The sequence below is a fragment of the Trematomus bernacchii genome, unplaced genomic scaffold, assembly GCF_902827165.1.
Source record: "Trematomus bernacchii unplaced genomic scaffold, fTreBer1.1, whole genome shotgun sequence".
In the NCBI taxonomy this organism is placed as follows: Eukaryota; Metazoa; Chordata; class Actinopteri; order Perciformes; family Nototheniidae; genus Trematomus; species Trematomus bernacchii.
Genome location: NW_022987409.1, coordinates 2,790,554 through 2,808,735, shown reverse-complemented (window position 1 = coordinate 2,808,735; position 18,182 = coordinate 2,790,554). Strand labels below are relative to the sequence as shown.

Genomic DNA, 18,182 nt, shown 5'->3' with positions numbered 1-18,182 from the left:
AAGATGACAATTGAGTAGAGAAACCATCCTCCATAGTAGAACACGTTTAGCTGCTTGAACCAGAACAAACCGGTCCTTTTCTAGCTGGTTCAGGCTCTCCAAGTAGAAACACAAGGTTACAAGGGTTCAAAACGTTTTATTACATTTACCATGTCAAAGTAGTGCTGGAAACCAAGATCATCAGATGGAAAACCAAAGGTTAATCCTATAGTGAAAAGTATTAGCGTACAAAGAGTTGAGATGCAACAGGCAGGTATAGCATACAAACTAATGTACTAAATGTTTACAAGTATGCAGGAGAAACATCCAGAGGTATTCAACTGCTTTCTAGAAATGTCTGGAGATTTCATTTACACCCTTATCTTATATCTGCTGATTTTACTGATAAGCACATCTACAAAATCATAGTACAAAATGATAAAAGTACCTGACAGTCTTCTGTCTGTTGTTATGATGTATCATTATACAGTTCCGCACCTTATACACTAGTTTACAGTTCATAAATTACATAATTGCAATATTGTTTAGCCCAAAGCAGGTTATGAAATACCCATAATGCATGAAATGTGAAAAAAGAGAGCAAGTAAAGTTGGGTCCCCAATAGAAGTCACAGAAATATATATATATACACACATCTTAATATTTCATTACTCAACTTTGTTAAATATAAAAAAACTGGATTAACAGGATATTCACAGTGATATTCAGATCAGTGATATTTACCAGAAGTCTTGCACTATCATTTGCTCTTACAACACGTAAGGCCCTGCTGTCTTTGTAGGCTACCATACAGTATGTGTCAGTGCATACTAAAATCCAAGTTATGTAATTTTCTAGATCTACACTCAGTTTTCCAGTGAGAAACATGATGCTGACTGAGCATGACATTATTTTGAAAGCTCCACAAAGCTAGTTTGTGAGTGATTCTTACAAAATGGCTTAAACTAAAACACCTTTCATGAAGACACTTATCAGCAACTTTATGTATAGGACTGCATTAGTTTTAGCTATCTGTACATGATAAAGCAACTGAGTGTATATGCATTTCTACCTTAAACAAGCGTGACCAATGCAACGCTACTCTGTACTTGATCAAGAGGTATGTAAAAAGCTACAGTAAAAAACACCTGATTATATGGATGGAGGAGAAAGATAATCAAACTATGCATGGTCTATAAATGGTATGCTTGACCGGAAAATATTATACATAATTTATTATGTGAAATGTCGGTTGAACTAAAACTTGCTTCACTTCCTGTGAACATATCCTGATGGAATGGTAATCATCCTGGATCACAGTAGATGAGGCAGCAGATATGGAGGTGAGGGAGGAAACAGAGTAGATGCTGTCCTTACAGTGAGGACTGTGAGTGAGGGAGTTAGTCATACATCTTGACGGTGAGACGGCCAGAGTCTGTGGGAGGAGGGTGGTGATGCAACTGTACAACTCTCTCTCTTTACTGCCACCTAATGTACAGTCCTCTCCTTCTGCCTTTGGTAGTCTAGTAATAGGAGAACACACAGAGAACAATGTTACAACACTTAAAGGGATGCCATTATATCATTTCCTTCTAGTATAATATAATCCAGTTATTTCAAAACCAGTTTTTTTTGTTTGTGAATATATCCAGCGAGATCCGCCAGTTAGATATCACAGCTAAAGTATGAAGGAGGTACTTATCGTGCCAACAAGTTTCAAATTCTTGAGGTTTAGTCCTAGAGCTACGTAGTCTATGAAAGCAATTCTAACTTTTTCTTAAGGCCTATAACAAACTGCATACTTCACTTGAGCACACTATGGGTCTAATAAAAGCAAATCATCAATAAAAGTTATGCATTTAAAATGGATTGGAATCTGCCCAAAAGTAATCAACTTCAGCTTTACTTTTCTCAATGTTAACTTCAGACAACAAACTTTCAATTTCATTCTCTCTGCCTCCCCTTTTCAACACTGTATCTTGAATAGAAGAACTCTGGCCAACAAAATATCTTTAACCTATGTGCCAATATCTCATTGGAAAATTTGTTTACATTCGCCCCAAAACAAAAAACAATAAATTCAAGAGATATGATTACTAACTAAGCAACTAACTACTGACTTAAAAAGGAAAAGGTATGACATATGTCAAATCTTGAGTATGGAGAACGCGTCATGCCTTTGATATGATTTAGTAGAGTAAGACTTACTGTAAGGAAAGAAGCGAACCCTCATCAGTATCTCTCGCGCAGTCTTCAGAATCTCTACAGCCTGAAGAGGAAACAGAAATTAACTTGATGCAATATACTAAAAGGGCTTTTTCCTAGAAAGAAAACAGCTGGGGAAACATGATGACTACAATGCAACATGGGCCCAATCTATTGAGGCATTTTATTATTATAAATAGTTACATGTTTTAATGGGAATATAAAATATTTAACTGGCACAAAAGGTCTTCGAACAGGCTTACACTCCAGTAAGGGAGTATCAGATATGGTGTAATGGTAACACAAATAACACATTGATTAAAATGTGTTTGGATCTCAGCATGAAAATAGAGCTCTGACTTACTCTTGAGTGCTCTATGTCTTGGAAATCCACCTCATTCACAGACAGAACCTGGTCTCCCTCTTGCAGTCCTGCTCTGTGGGCATCTGAGTCTGGGACCACCTGCCAATAAAAACACAGACATCAGAACTCACAATGTGGATACAATTAGACCGCGGAACAACAAGTAATATTGCCAATCAAATCCATATCACACACACCTTGGAAATGAAGATGCCAAGCTGTGAGGCCTTGCCCCCTCGGATGTTGAAGCCCAGCTGTGCTCCGGGAGGTTTCTTTAATACGACAGTACGAGGCAGGAACTGGGTGAGCTCATTGTTGTAGTCGGGGTGTTGAATCCGCTGAAAATAAACAAAGAAAAAGAAAAGCATGGATAACAATCGCATAGTATGTATTACATCAATGTGAGCCTGATTCTTCACATGTGGGTTACAGATTGTAACACATGGAATACTTAAATTAAGTGGGGACTTTGACAAATACTAAAATATACAGTTCAAAGCTTTAGAAAAAAAGGCCCTAGAGTTCATGTTTCCCTGATAGTAAATAATAGTAAATAGTTGGATTAAAGCAGAAAGTGAGGTTCTACTGATTTGTGTCTTACCTCCTGTGGGGGTATCCATGCTGGTGGGTTTTCATAAGAAGGCAGGAATACCACTGGGAGCTGGTAGTCATCATAAGGAATTTTCTGATCCATTGTTTATAAAAGCACCTAAATACAGAACAAAAAACATTGTTATGAAGAAAAGTTCCTTAAGATTTAGTGAACTTCTTGAGTCTATATTATAGATGTTCTTATTTGCTACAACACATTTGTCAATTCAGAAGTTATATTCTTAAAACAGTTCACACGCATGTGAAAAACTAAAAAGTTGGTTTAGTTTACAAGCTTTGAATAGATATTTTCCTATAAGTTGCGGTTAGATTTGTTTCCCACGGTCATAGTTTGACCAAATATGCACTATCAACAGTATTTGGTTAAACAAATGTAATGTAGGGTTTTTTCTATGACATCAACATATTTGCTATGGACACGTCTGTTGTACTAAGTGGACCGCAGTGTCGTTAAGCTTGTGTGAAATGTTCTGTATTACTTTAACATTATGTGAATATGTTAACTACAGCTGAGACCAAAACGCACCCAGCTAGTTACGAAGCTCTACTGAAAAAGCAGTTTCAAACCACCGAAATTATGCTGAAATTATACACATGCTGAAATGTATTTAAGTTCTGCTGTACTTATCGGTAGATAGCAATGACATTATGTAAAGGGTGCTTTAGCTGACAGAAAATCATTTTACACTGCAATTTACAAACGAGATAGCTACAGTTAGCTTACAAGCTAACTTTGAAACGAGCCTACTCTGCTCTGTTGAACGCGTCATCAATAACATTCACTGTTGTTATCATTTGAACTATAACTAGTAATATAGTGTATAACAAAAAGGCAGAATGACAGTCAAAAAATGACAAAGTATCTTACCTGCTAGACTGAAGGCTAGCAACCAGCTAGCAACAGCAACAAGCCTTTTTTTTGTTGCATTAAACAATTACTGGTATTCTGTGGTACAGCGCCACCTGCTGGTGTGGAGGGGTCACGACAGTTTGAGAATATACAATTATGCATATTTTATTTTGTGTATATTGTGCATTAATTTGTATATCAATTACATTTTACATCTGGTAAATTGAAAAATGTTAATGAATGTATACTTCTGGGTAATAATGGCAATAAATCTCATTTGAACTTATAATAATAGATCATGATTACTGATGTTGATTCATAACATGAATGTGAAGTAAGTGTTTGGAGTTAATTTCTACCACTGTGTTAGATAAAAACATTTTGCTATTATTGTGATGAAGAAAACTGAATGCATGTTTTGTTACCACAAAATCTTTTTTTTTATCATTGATTTAACATTTTCCATTCTCTTCTCACCTTGCCAATTCCCAGGCTACTGTAAATGAATTGCAATATATTTTAACGCAGGACAGTGAGTATTTCATTTCTTTAGTGTCCTAACACAAATTACACATTTCACTTGGATTTGATATGATGGCCAGGCAAGGACAGGCAAGTTTATTTATATAGCACCTTTCAATTTAAGGCAATTCAAAGTTCTTTACAAAAAGGAAGAAGCATAATGATATAGTGTAGCGGAATTACATCATAAAATGACATTCAAAAATAATTTTTAAAAAGAGAAGACAAAAAATATAAATAAAACAAGCTAATGTAAAATAATACAGGTATAAAGTACAATAATAAAAATGACAGTGCAGTGTACACATGAATAGTTATTTTATAGTACATATATGTGACTCCTTCATTTAAGGATTTGTCTGCAAGGTCGTCAGCAAAAATATTTATGAGCATGAAGTGAAACATGTTAGAGCACCACATTAGTTCAAGTCAAATTGAATCTTGTTTAGAAAGTTTGAGTACTTCAAACTGTTTATTTTGATCGTCACAAAGACAGGGAAAAATTGCCAAAAATGTTTTTTGTCTCACAGCAACCATTGAACATTCAACTTCTTCAGATACATTTCATGCAGCTTTCCTCATATAATCACACAATTTTAATATCTGACGCGTATCTTAGATTATTATTTGATGCAATCTCTCATTTACACAATTTTTCATCATCAGCTGACAACAGAATACAGCTCAGGTTCTAAGTTGAGTGTGATTTGGCATGATCACATAATAGCCTAATATGCCTGCATACATGTAATATTCTTTAATTACATCGCTGTTGCATCTACTTCATTTCAAAGTGAAGACTGATTGGTTGACACATGTATGTTCTCAGGATGTTGGTGATGGAGCTTTATGCAGCAGAATTTATGAAGTAGATTTGCAAGGTACACATTTATGAAAATACTAGGACTGCAGCATAGCATGCCTTCTTACATCTAGGAATACTTAGTATAGTTTACTTAGTTACTTTTCTATGTTGACTCTAGTTTGTGAAGGAAATTTAAAAAAGAGAGATGAGATTAGATGAAAGGAAGTTAATCAACAATTTATTTAAACTCTAAACTCACGTGCCAGTGCCAGCAGAGCTTGCATCAAAGGCATGCAGGGGTTTGAGTGTGCCTAAGACATTTAGCGGGTCTTTGTTTTAAAACATTTTGAAGTACAATATGTATTTATCTTGTTTTATTTGATTCGAAAGTTCACTGTGATTATTGAGTAAGGTTTTAAAGTCTGACTATTGGAGTAAAAAAGCCGTTGGGATACATAAGGAAAGAAAGACAGAAAAATGTTAATAATTAAACAACATTTAAATCATATCCCTCGGAATATTTAGAGAAACATAAGAATGACATTAACAAATTAGAATATATCATGTGGGTCTTTTCAACACAAGGCTAATTGGACAAAAGCAATATTTGGTGTCGTAAAATACATTTCAGTCATTTTTAAGGGCTTTAATCGTTAATGAGGATCCTGTGGAGCAGAAGTATTCTCAGAGAGTGTAGAGAGATACAGGTTTAGTGAGTTTACATTAAAGCCTATACCTAGTGGAACTGTTTGGATCCTCCCTCTCCGTTAAGGCTACACCCCTTTGTCCTCACACCCATTCATGTGGTACCATTCACATTCACTCTGCGACTCACAAAGTGGAAAGGATGCAGGAGAAGTAGAGTGGAAGCAGTCAGAGTGCTTTTCCCACGGAGAGAGTGAGTACGAAGGAATTTAACAAAGCAGTGCAATTTATGGTGAGTCTCTTTTGATTTGGTGGATTCTGCAGATGCTTTAATAACACCGGTATGATTGAATTCCTGAATTCTTTTCATTCTTTGGGATTTTGTGCCCTTGATGCAAAGGATTAAAAAGATTAAAGTAGAAAGGTACATCATCGCAATTTCTGCAAGGACATTTTGGCTTAAAGCTGAGGGTATCTGTCTTGTCACATGTAAACCACTATGAAGTTTTGAATCATTTTACATCCTCATTTACATATATTAATAATACAGTATGGCATGCTTTTTTTTATTGTAAACATTTTAGCCATTTTTTATTTAATTGCTCAAGATCACAACTTGGTATTGACACCATTCACTCTTTGCTAAACATCATAAACACAGCAAACTAAATGCAAAGAAAAAAGCAATAAATATAGGAAAACAAATCAAAAGGCAGCCTGAATACCCAACTGCTGCACATTTGTACCTGTTAGAAGCTTACAGGGAAATAATGGGGTAAACAGGACTATATCAAATGATAAACTCCAAGTCAGTTGAAAAAAACCCATTACATTACATTGTACATTTTTACAACACTGAATACAATTAAAAGACAGGTATTGTAGCCTTTATTTAACCAGGTTAAAAAATCCCATTGAAATCAACGATCTCTTTTTCAAGGGAGACCTGCGGTACATTGGTTACACATAAAAACAACAGAAAACAAAAAGGACATCATACAACATAATTACAGGGGTATAAATTAGCAACCTATTCACAGTGACAGGTATCCAATAACATTTCATCCAGCCGTGCTTTAAAATGATGCAAGGGAATCAAAATGCTCAGTTTCAATGTTTTTTGCATAGTGTTCCAAGCTAGAGGAGCAGCGCACATAAAAGCTTTAGTACCTAAAACAGTCCTAGCACTTGGCACATGTAATAAGAACACATCCTGGGATCTCAGGCAATAGCTACTTGCCACTCTCTGTGAGATCAAAGAGCATATATAAGTCGGTAGTTTACCCAGCATGGCTTTATATATGAATATGTACCAATGACTGAGCCTCCGAACAGTAAGTGAAGGCAGACCTGCCTTGGCATACAGGGTACAGTGATGAGTAAGTGCTTTACAGTTAGTAACAAATCTCAGAGCACTGTGATAGGCGGCATCTAACCTTTCCAGGCAATGGGCAGGTGCATTCATGTAGATCAAATCACCATAGTCTAGCACAGGTAAAAAGGTCACAGTGACTAGCCTTTTCCTGGCTTCAAAAGAGAAACAGGACTTGTTTCAAGAGGAAGTTCAGCTGAAGTGCATGATGGTACGCATAGGGAAGAGTGACAGTGACTATTGATGGGTTTTATCTTGTACTTTGTATTATAACAAATCTGTTTGGACATGTAATCTCTCATCATTCTTCATTGCTTTGATTAACACCCTAGAGTTTTGTGACTAATTACAGTTAACATTGCCAACCAGATTAAAGTGGCAGAGTAGATTAAGAAGGTGTGTCTCCTTGTTATCGTTTAATCTGCTTCACAATGCAGGTACCACAATGTGCTGTTTATGTAGACGTATCTATTGTATTAAGATATAGACTCATCATTTGAAGCATGTATTAAGTGTGCTTATGTATGAGTTGGTTAATAAGAGTGAGAATTAATATATTGAAATATTAAACAGGGATGGCTTCCAGCTAGTGTCTTTGGCAGGGTCATGAAAACATGTTGTAAGGAACTCAACTGTAAAGAAGAATTTCATGGTGCTTTGATTGTAAGTGAGACATTTGTATTTCAGTTTCTTTTGTCACAGTGGGCTTGATCTCACATACTATAGTTTTACTCAACATTGAGCTCAGGTTTAATAACTTCCTTGTACTGTAAATGAAGTCTGCTTTAGAAAAGGTGTTTTATGTTTCATGCCAGCAGCATTTACACCTGTGGATCTGTCCAAACATGCACAAATTAGGTTTGAATCTCCTAATTATTTAGCAGAAGCTCATTCCTCAATAGACAGACCTCGTTTACCTGCTTTTTCTATATATGCCCTAGCTTTCACTTGCTCAATACCCTGAAGGCTTTGACTGTGGGAAAAACCCACCGCCAAAATCAAGTCCAACAAGAAACAGTTAGTCGTGTGAAACCTCTTCACAACAGAAACCTTTATTGCTCAATATGCCTGTATTATTGTGACAAATAACATGTATAATCACCCACGTCGGGCCTAAAGGGGGGAACGAAACCTGGCACAACTGTGAAATGATCTGCCCCAACAAGTTGAGGTATCTTGGCTATTGTATCTTAGCATGGCATCATCCAAATCTACTCCTTCTAAAATCATTATCCAGTTCCAAATAGGTTTCTCTTCACTTTGTCCGTTAAAAACCAGTTTGTTCTTTACTAGCACTGTTTGTTTCCTCCGCCCTCTCTCTGTGTGCATGGATGTGCCTGTCACTGTGGCTGTTTGTGCTGCAAAGCCTCCAATAGTGTGACTTCACTCACTGGCCAGTCTTTGCACTACTCAATACCCCATGGTGTTGGCTATTGTAAGTGCTGCCAGTGGTGATACCCCATTTTGCACACTGGTTCTATTGTGAGGGTTATTGAGCAGGGATCGCCTTAATACCCCCTCCCCTCATTTGCTTTCTGTCACAGTCGTCTTTTTCTCCCTCCTTTACACTTCATAGGTTCGGAGAAGTGAATGAGTTCGGGCCTCTTCTCGGTATCCACAGAAAGCGCTATCTGGGCTCCTCCATCCTTCTTCAGGCTGCATGAATCAGGTGTCCAGAGTGAACAGGATCTGTACCTCCTACACTGTGAATGAGGAGGAGACGTGATGCCTCAAAACGAAAGCTGTAGCAAAGTGTGCTGCAGGGTCGTATATAGCTGCCACTGGAAAAGTAAGCTCAAAAAAGTGAGTATTTCCAGCCATATTTATGTTTATATTTAAGTTATTAAATGACCATATGGAAGTTTGAATCATAGATGTTCATCATTCCTTTGCCACTGCCTTATACTGTATGTATGTGATGGTTATAAAATAATTGACCAAAATCACTTTACCTTTTTCCTTCTTCAGGTTTTTTTGTTCCTTCATTGGGCGTAACTCCAAACAAATCCCTGTAATCAGGGATTAACATTCCACCAGACTGAATTCAGAAATATTGCCAACGTTTTGATACCCTTGTTTACAGAAAGCTTACAAAAGATGGACTTTGTAAAATAATAATAATAGTAATAATAATGTTTTTTATTTGTAAAGCACCTCTCTAAATTCTCCAAGACACTTTATGATAGAAAATGATTTCATACAAGCATACAAACTACATGAACAAACCAAATGTAATGAAAGGATAAGATAAAATCTGAAACAAATAGCTGACAGTCAACCAGCGGAGACTTGAGATAGAAGGAACTTGGTGCAGCCTAGGAGACAGGGATGTCATGAGGGCAAGGAAACATATGTGGCAACAAAAAGAAGAAAACTTGCAGGCCCAAACAGGTTTTTTATTTTTTTAAATCTGGAACAGGATTAAAAGTGGGAGGAGGATGTTGGGGACTTTAATTTACGAGAATGAGAGGGTAGAGGTGTGTTGTTGATGGTGAAGGAGCATAAAGGACCTGTTTGTGTGAAGTTGTCACGAGATTGAAGGGCGAGAGAGCAATCATTAAAAAATGTTGGAATTGTTCCATTGTCTTCTCAGATCAAATTCCCTCATACATTATTCTGATCACAAACAGCATACAAAAGATGTTATTATATTAACGACCAAATAGCTTAGAAGTGTGAAAATGAATAATATTTCACCTGTTCTTTTCATGTTAGCATGCATGCTGTTGGCTATCATATGTGGCTCTGGTGTCCCTGCTCTGCCTGTGCTGGATGTACATCTGTCTGGTTACTTATAATGACCGAGAAGATGTGAACTGGTGAGTGATCACCAACAAACAAACAAATAGCCCACATGGAATCTAGCTCAAAAGCCCAGAGTCCTCTCTTTTCTTTTCTTTTCTTTATCGGTGACCTTTATCCTGCTAACCCTGCGCTGCCCTCTTTTGTTCTCAGGCAGGGCTTCCAAAATCTGAAACTATGGGTGAACTGGTTCATGGTGCTCATCATCATTTCCGCAGTGATGACCAGCTACTGCGTTCTGCTGCTGGTGAGAATATAGAATAAAGCTGTGATGTTGAAATACTGTGGTACTGTGATGCAGTGGTTGCAGAATAATACAGAGTGCTGGTAAATACTGGCATGAGATGGTATGATTATAAAAGCTAAATAGGAAACATTAAATAGCTATTGCCTTGTATCAGATGTAATAAAAGCATGCAAAAGGGATTTGGTGGGTTGAGTAAAAAGCTTTGTAGAGTGTCTACTGATGATTAGAGAGGAAAGGTACCATAAACTGTTTTCATAAACAATTTTACAATCTAATATATTTCATTCCAGCTATTTGCATTCTTCCAAGTTGCCTTAAGAGAACCACTCAACTTACACTGGCTGCACAAGGTATCAACAACATGTACATCTCCATTTCTTTTAAACAATGCTTTGGTTGGTGAGATTGTTTATTATGCTTTTTATTTTTTTCTATTCTCAGATATTGTTATTTCTTGGTGTGATTTTCATGGCGTTGGGATTGACAGGAATTTCTTGGAAGTGGTCAGAAGAATGGCCAACTGTTCCTCTTTCACTTCAGGTACAGAAAGTGTGTAAGGGAATAATATAATGTCAAAGTGTAAATGTCTGTTGTTGTTTTTAACTTAGTTGTCATTGTACAGCAAGTTTTTGATGTGCACGTCGGCCTCTCTGCAGGCCACAGCTCCTTTCTTGCAGTTTGGTGCTGTTGGGGCGCTGACGCTGCTGTCCTCGTTCGTCTTCAAGGGCATTCATGCAGCCAAAGAAAACTGTATGTCTCAGACGTTACATAAAATAACAAGAATCAAGACAAAGTGTTCCTTCATCAACACAAAAATGGCCAAACACACATATTTTGAAAGAGCCAATTTTGAGATACATTATAGGTTGATAGAAAGAGTGAATCAAAATGTATTATATAAAGGACAGAGGACACATATATACATATCTGTATCACAACTGGCAACACCCTTAATTATGGAGTTGTGTCCCCAAATCTTACCCATTAATTTTCATGAAACTCAGCGAGGGAAACACAGATGTGTATTTCAACAAAGCTGTCACTACTAATTTCTCTTCTTAGGGTGTTTTTGTAAAATATGTACAGAAACATTCATGTGTCAATACCATAGACTGTATATATAAAGGTCAATACATGCAAGGAACAATAGGAAACACGGACTGGAACAGCACGATATTCATTACACTCCCACAGAACAAACATTGCTTGTTATTTACTCACACTTTCAAAGGGATTTTGTACCAGTTCTCTGTCTTGGTGTGTAAACAACTCAAAATGAAAGCCTTATTGTTTTACTTTTGTTCTCACCAGGGTCCAAGTTCCTGATTGGAGCAGTATTTGTGGTGCTGTCAGCAGCCATCTTCCTGTGTCCCCTGATCATCCAGTCTCCTTGTCTGATAAAGCAGGCTGAATTACCTGAAAAACCAAAGCTGATTGGTCACCGCGGAGCACCGATGGTGAGCATCCTGTTTTACTTGACAACACCCAAAACGTACACATGATCACATTGTGTGCAATTCTTTTCAACTTGTTTTTCAACTCTAAATGTATTGTCCTTCAGGGGAAATGTGTCTCGCAGCCAGGTAAAACAAATAACACACACAGACAAAGGTACATCAAACTCGATAAATACATAAAACATGAATACTTCAAGTAACCTATAGAATCATCCATCAACAGTTATTTTGGAAACTATTCATCAGCTAAATCCTCATGAGTATTTACCCGTTTGGTGGACGAGGGAAAAAACAACCGTTTTATCTGACCTTTGATCTTCTAAATCCCTGAAGAGGATATGGAGGACTGTCAAAATATCTTGAGCCTTTGAAATTGCTCTCTTACAATAAATGTGGACGGATCAGGCAGTTTAGCAACAATAATCTTGTTGGAACGAGCTGCCATCCCAGTTATAAATATTGTGTGTGTAGTCAGAGGAGAGCAGTTTAGTGATAATTTAAAGGAATAATTTGACATTCAGAGAAATACGCTTCTCACTTTCTTGCTTAGAGAGATAAGATAGGAAGTCAAGGCTCCAAGCCAAAACATATCTGCTACATAACACCCATAGAACATCAATTTGTCATTTATTCTCCAACTATAACTATATATTATATTGAGTTTACATTACAATATTGTCAGGGAATAATTTGCCCTGCGTGTCCTCCCTCGCCCTCTGACGCAGATGCCCAGCCTTGGGCAGCATGCTATCTCCCTTAAGGAGGGGCTGCCCTAGCATATTGTTGATGTTACCAGTTTATGACCGGGCAACTCTCGGTCAGAGATAGTTATTGTTGTGGGACACCTGGAACACATCCTTCTCGGGGTGTAGATGACCTCGAGCCATACGCAACAACAAATGTGATTCAGTGTCCTCAGCTGTTTAGTCTATCTATTGAAGAATGTTGATTATTACACTCTGAACTAGTTAAAACCTGGAGCTACAGGAGGGTTCTTCAGAATTGATTGTGGCATCTCTACCGTGTGGTCAACTCGTGGCCCGTGACATGTCTTGTGAATGCTCCGGCCGAAGCTCCAAATAAACCCTCAGTGTTTGACATCAAAGCTCCAGCTCTCCTCGTGTCTCTCTGAATCCTGTCTCCAATTGCTACAGAAGTTTCCCCCACAAATATATGTCATTTAGCTGACGCTTTTATTCAAAGCGACTTACAAAAAGTGCAATAAACCATAAAGATACAACAAGAAAAATGCACACACATTCCCTACGAAAAAGCCAATCCATTGAAGTGGTAGTGCATTAGTTTCAAATGGGCTAAATTATTTTACTGACATTTTTTTGTGTGTGTTTGTTAAATGTAACAAAGGTACAAGCAAAACAGTTAGGATTTCAGTTTGTGACGGAAGATATATAGATTTTCTTCTGTCCTGTGGCAATTGGGAGTTCTAGTGTGAGAACTGATATGTTGTGACTTACAAAAAAATGATATGATTGGCTCAGCTGTGAGTACATGTCCAATCATGTGAGAGCCCCATATGCTGTGCAATTCTGTCCCTGTTAGTTTTTGTGCTCTTGTGTCACTGTCAATAAGCTGAATTTAATACTGTGAAAGTGAGGTTAGCTTTAGGGTATTTTTTAGCTTAAGCCCATGAATGTCTCTCACCCATCTGTCCTCCCTGTGTTCAGATGGCCCCGGAGAACACCATCATGTCGTTCAACGAGAGCATCTCGTGCGGCGTCATAGCCTTCGAGACAGACATACAGCTCAGGTACGATGAATTTCAGTGATTTCTACAGATCCAAAGCACCACTGAGTGTTCGCTACTGTTAGTTTACCTTTTCTTTCACTGCACAAATACAATTTTCAATTATAAAGCTGACATACGACTGAAAATATTTGTATTTATTTTGAAAACAATGATCAGACAAAAGTATAGCAGGCTTCTCTTTGCTGAAATAAATACTGGCTTTACAGTATTTTATCATAGCTATGTTGTCCAGTTTGGATGTCCCTCGTTAACTTTCATAAAATGTAATTCTAACATTTCAGTTGCCTGAAAAAGTCTTGTTCAGTGTATAATTGTACTTATTGAGATAGCCAAAATGCAAATATGGAGACTTAAAAACCATAGACCATAAACCAATTGGGGATTGTGGTGTTAATAGATAGCAATAGATGCTAATATTACATATTATAGTAGCATGACATTTATCATTTGATCAGCTTCTATCTGGTTGTTGATCAATTCAAATGACAGATCTATGTTGCTTTGTGTTGCTCAATGAAATGTTCTTTCAAGAGTGTCTTAGTTGCCCACAGAGGTCAAAGAGGGTCATGAATTACTTTACCTTTAAAATTGGGATTGTTTCGGCCTCACAGATGCTTTTTTAATTTGTTTTTCTACAATAGTAAAGATAGAATGCCATTCTTGATGCATGACCATGATCAGTCTGAGTTCCTGCGGAGAACAACAAATGTTAAAGACAAGTTCCCCAACAAGGACTTCAACCAGAGCGCCGACCTGACCTGGGAGGAACTGCAGAGTCTGAATGCAGGCGAATGGTTCATAAAGGTAAGGGCTGGCCGTGCTTTGACACATGCTTGTCCTCACACTCACTTTTAAAGGTTGATGTGGTATCATGCAACAGTTACAGGAAGTGCGCTCTGACTTTCCAGACAGATCCTTTCGAGTCAGTGTCCAAGCTGTCAGAAGAGGAGAGGGAAACGGCGAGGAATCAGACCATACCCTCCTTACGTCAGCTCCTCGACCTCGCCAAGCAGCACAACATCTCAGTGATATTTGACCTTTCCAGTCCAAACCAGGAAAATGACACAGTAGCCACAGTCGACACCATCTTGAGATCTGGCATTGACCCAAGCCTGGTAGGTCTAATTCTGATGCATCTGATGGAATTTGAAATATTTAATGATATTGCATATTTTGTTAAGTTGTTGTGTATTTCTTTTTATAGATCCTCTGGCTTCCTCAAGTTGGAAGAGAATATGTAAATAAGACTGCTCCAGGCTTCATCCAGTACTATAACAACGAAAGTGAGATGGTTAACGAAGAGGGGAACCACCTTAATTTGAAATACAGCAAGTTCAGTCCAAATGAAATCAGGTAAAGAAATACATATGGAACTACATACACTCATATCGTCTATGTGCTAATGCCAGGACTGCACAGTAGTGTGTTATTAAAAGTATGTGTAGCAGGCCGAGACACTGTGCTGGCACTCAATAAAAAGACACAGGATTGGCCTCCAGGGAAAAGGATACAAAACAAATTCTATAGATGAGAAAACAATCCTTGAAAAGATTACTAAGGAATGCAATGCCTTTCAAGTGCTGAAATAACTTACATGTAACGTAATGTGACAGGCTTCATTTATGTCTTCTTCATAAAACGAATCCATGTTAAGTGTACAGAACTTTTTGTAGTTGTCTCACCTTTTATGCAAGAATAAAAACGATGTAATGTTGATTTCTATTTGCTATTGATATTTGTATTTATAGAAATGCAAACATGATGTTATAAGAACATTTTGACAGCGAATACATTGACCAAAAAGGAAGTAAAGACAAGGCCCACAGGAGCGTAATAAATAGCCTCATTTGCATGCACATACATGCACCCATAAATTATACTTTACAGAGACACACATACATATACAGACCTGCAAACACATGCTGTCCTGCTTTTCCTGTCTTCCAATATATTTATCTTTTCATTTACTTACACTGTAATCGGAGCAAAGTTCTACATTTAAAACGCTGTGTTTATATCTGACAGGGAGACTCGGGGCAAGAACATTACGGTGAACCTGTGGGTGGTTAATGAGCGTTGGCTGTTCTCTCTGCTGTGGTGTGCGGGGGCCAGCTCTGTTACCACCAACTCCTGCCACCTCCTAAAAGACATGGAGCAGCCAAACTGGGTCATGGTGAGTAGGCCTAATACATAATAATACACGTACAGTAGCACATGATTCACTTACCTACCTTTCGGTTTATTTCACTATTTTGTTTTAGATCCAACAAGTTTATTCAAGTGTTTTCCAAAACATGTAATGGGCCTTGATCTTATGGGCTTGTTTGTGTGTTTCAGGCGCCTCTTACGTACAAAATAATATGGATTACAGTGGACATTGTATCTATTTTTATAATGATTGGACTCTACATCTTGCAATGGTAAGTGGAACAGAGGTTTGTTGTACACATGTGGGTCTGCTGTATGAAAAATGTCTATAATAGATTGACTTATCCACCTCACTGTTTCTACCAGGAAAACAAACTGTTTCAGTCACAGACAAGGTAATGTATGATTAGATTAAAAAAGAATATTAACATTAGGGCTGTAATCAATGATTGTTTTCATTATTCATCAATCACCAGATCTTTTTCAAAATTAAGTTTATTAATGTTTATCAACCTTTTTAGAAAACCCTGAGCAACATCTTCAATGTTGTAGTCTAAAACTCAAATATTTTCACTTCATTATTATGTAAAATAAAAAAAAATTAAAAGATCTGGTGATGGACGAACTTATTAACCAACTAACTGTTTCAGCTCTAGTTTGCATATATGTAACTAGAACCACTGTAGTTGAGAGTATTAACATTGAAAAATGTGGGCCTTCCCCAAATACCATTGCTATCCATAAATCAATATTGCTATTACACTTGTTTTAAAAGAGGTACAAAATATTACAAATTAAAAGCTATGAAATATTTTTACAATGAGAAAAATGTTACTGGCAATAAAAAAAGTGAGTCTTTACTGTTATTTTGAGATAATTTTTTTAAGTAAGGTAGTGGACAGGGTTGTAAGGTGTGACATTGACTCAATTAAATGTATATCAATTATATACTGAAGCTTAATAGATCTGTTAGGCGATCATTACACATTTTGGATTGCCAGGTTGTTTTTTACCTAATTGCATCATTTACAAACATTTACAATTGCAGAGTTGATGGATAAAAAATCCGTTGACAAAAATTGATGGACTTAGTTTTGTAGGAACTGCAACAAATTAAAATGGATAATGGAAACTACGTAACATTACATTATCATTACCAAATATAAATGTGGTACTTAAAATATTAGAAAATGGGGCCAGCTACTTCACTGAAATGGATGTGTTTAAAACGGTATTTTTGTGACCCCTCACAGGAGCAGAGAAGCAAAGTCCCAATACTTTGGCCTGGAACGAGAAAGAACTGTCGCCCTTCTTGCCCACCAGGTAGATCCCTGACGCCAGCAGGAGATTCAGCCCCTAAACTGACCTACATCCTGGCCTGCACCACCAGCATAGTTTAGTGCTATATCAGGAAGAAAGCAAGTTAATGTGACCAACTTTACATAGAGTTCTGAAGCCATTAAAAAGAAAAGAAAATCAGAGTTTATAAGATGTTGACCAAATATCAGCACTGTATGCTGATATTTGGATGGCGGTTTTAGTTTTTAGTTTCTAACTCTAGCGGGTCAACTGGGTTTTGAAGATTTTTCTGTTCTACTCAAAATGTTCTCCTCAAAACGTTTCTTTCAGATTGTATGATTGCAATTGTACTGAAGATCTGCACTTGATTTCCTATTGGCACTTTATGTCAAGACGTTTTTCTCTGTTGATGCTGTTCCATTTTCTAACAAAATGTATTTCATGTTGTCACAACTGAATGAATTGTATGTACTGTACATCGCTTTTTAAAATGTTGTTTCCATTTCATGCAGTGTAACTAAAAGCACCACAAAAAAAATCTAAATAGAATTGAATCCTCAACAACATGAATATATTATTTTTAAACACCAAATACATTTTTATTTTGTTACTGTAAGGTTATGGTATACATTAAAAGCGTTGCATCATGACAAACATATGGCTGCTTGTGTCTTTCAGAAATAGTTCAGTAATTTAGTTTCTCTAATTTAATTTGTTGTTTTTGTTTATGAAAGGATGGGCGTGACATCTTCTGCACTTTTCCCTAAGTATTACAATCTATATTTGCTTAAATGTATCATCATGTTAAGATGTCAGTTAAATCATTCCAAAACTATATAAAAATGTAAGACTGCTTGCACCTTGCTTGCACAATGAATATTATTCATTTTATACATGATAGTTTTAAATGGGTACATATTGTAAGCACAGCTTTTACCTGCAAGTATTTTTACATAGCGTAATTTCTACTTTACATTTTTCTAAAACTGAGATGATAAATAGTAAAGCAAAAATGCAACATTATACACCTCAGCTTTTCATGATCCATCTGAAACATTGTCAACATATATAAAAAAAGACTCTCTGTTGCCTCAGGGAGTGAAATGA

General features: G+C 37.0%; 2 protein-coding genes across 5 annotated transcripts; one reads left to right on the top strand and one right to left on the bottom strand.

Moving 5' to 3' along the window:
• Positions 1–116: 116 nt before the first annotated feature.
• pdzd11 (PDZ domain containing 11) lies at positions 117–4,111 on the bottom strand. Its single transcript, XM_034137436.1, has 6 exons — positions 4,029–4,111; positions 3,150–3,257; positions 2,746–2,886; positions 2,549–2,647; positions 2,188–2,248; positions 117–1,502 (listed from the first exon to the last, which is right to left on the bottom strand). The coding sequence occupies exons 2-6, from the start codon at positions 3,240–3,242 to the stop codon at positions 1,468–1,470; spliced, it is 429 nt and encodes a 142-aa protein (XP_033993327.1). The 5' UTR covers positions 3,243–3,257; positions 4,029–4,111; the 3' UTR covers positions 117–1,467.
• Positions 4,112–6,149: 2,038 nt separating this feature from the next.
• On the top strand, positions 6,150–17,729 carry gdpd2 (glycerophosphodiester phosphodiesterase domain containing 2). Of its 4 annotated transcripts, none has more exons than XM_034137391.1 (16): positions 6,150–6,235; positions 8,931–9,157; positions 10,070–10,173; positions 10,310–10,403; positions 10,694–10,753; positions 10,845–10,943; positions 11,060–11,153; positions 11,715–11,860; positions 13,546–13,628; positions 14,270–14,432; positions 14,537–14,743; positions 14,833–14,981; positions 15,654–15,801; positions 15,966–16,048; positions 16,143–16,171; positions 17,030–17,729. In XM_034137391.1, the coding sequence occupies exons 2-16, from the start codon at positions 9,080–9,082 to the stop codon at positions 17,101–17,103; spliced, it is 1,611 nt and encodes a 536-aa protein (XP_033993282.1). In that variant the 5' UTR covers positions 6,150–6,235; positions 8,931–9,079; the 3' UTR covers positions 17,104–17,729. The 4 variants fall into 4 exon arrangements, with proteins under 4 accessions (XP_033993282.1, XP_033993272.1, XP_033993291.1 ...); XM_034137381.1 differs by having other exon boundaries at positions 6,155–6,274; XM_034137400.1 differs by lacking the exon at positions 16,143–16,171 and having other exon boundaries at positions 6,155–6,274.
• The last annotated feature ends 453 nt before the right edge of the window (positions 17,730–18,182 follow it).

Excerpts from the sequence above, each read along its gene's own strand:
- pdzd11 (XM_034137436.1), bottom strand. The coding sequence starts at position 3,242 with ATGGATCAGAAAATTCCTTATGATGACTACCAGCTCCCAGTGGTATTC. Across the intron at positions 2,648-2,745 it reads TTGGCATCTTCATTTCCAAG|GTGGTCCCAGACTCAGATGC; the intron begins GTGTGTGTGATA and ends TTTTATTGGCAG. Across the intron at positions 1,503-2,187 it reads GGTTCGCTTCTTTCCTTACA|ACTACCAAAGGCAGAAGGAG; the intron begins GTAAGTCTTACT and ends TCCTATTACTAG.
- gdpd2 (XM_034137391.1), top strand. The coding sequence starts at position 9,080 with ATGCCTCAAAACGAAAGCTGTAGCAAAGTGTGCTGCAGGGTCGTATAT. Across the intron at positions 10,944-11,059 it reads CTGTTCCTCTTTCACTTCAG|GCCACAGCTCCTTTCTTGCA; the intron begins GTACAGAAAGTG and ends GCCTCTCTGCAG. Across the intron at positions 14,982-15,653 it reads TTCAGTCCAAATGAAATCAG|GGAGACTCGGGGCAAGAACA; the intron begins GTAAAGAAATAC and ends TATATCTGACAG.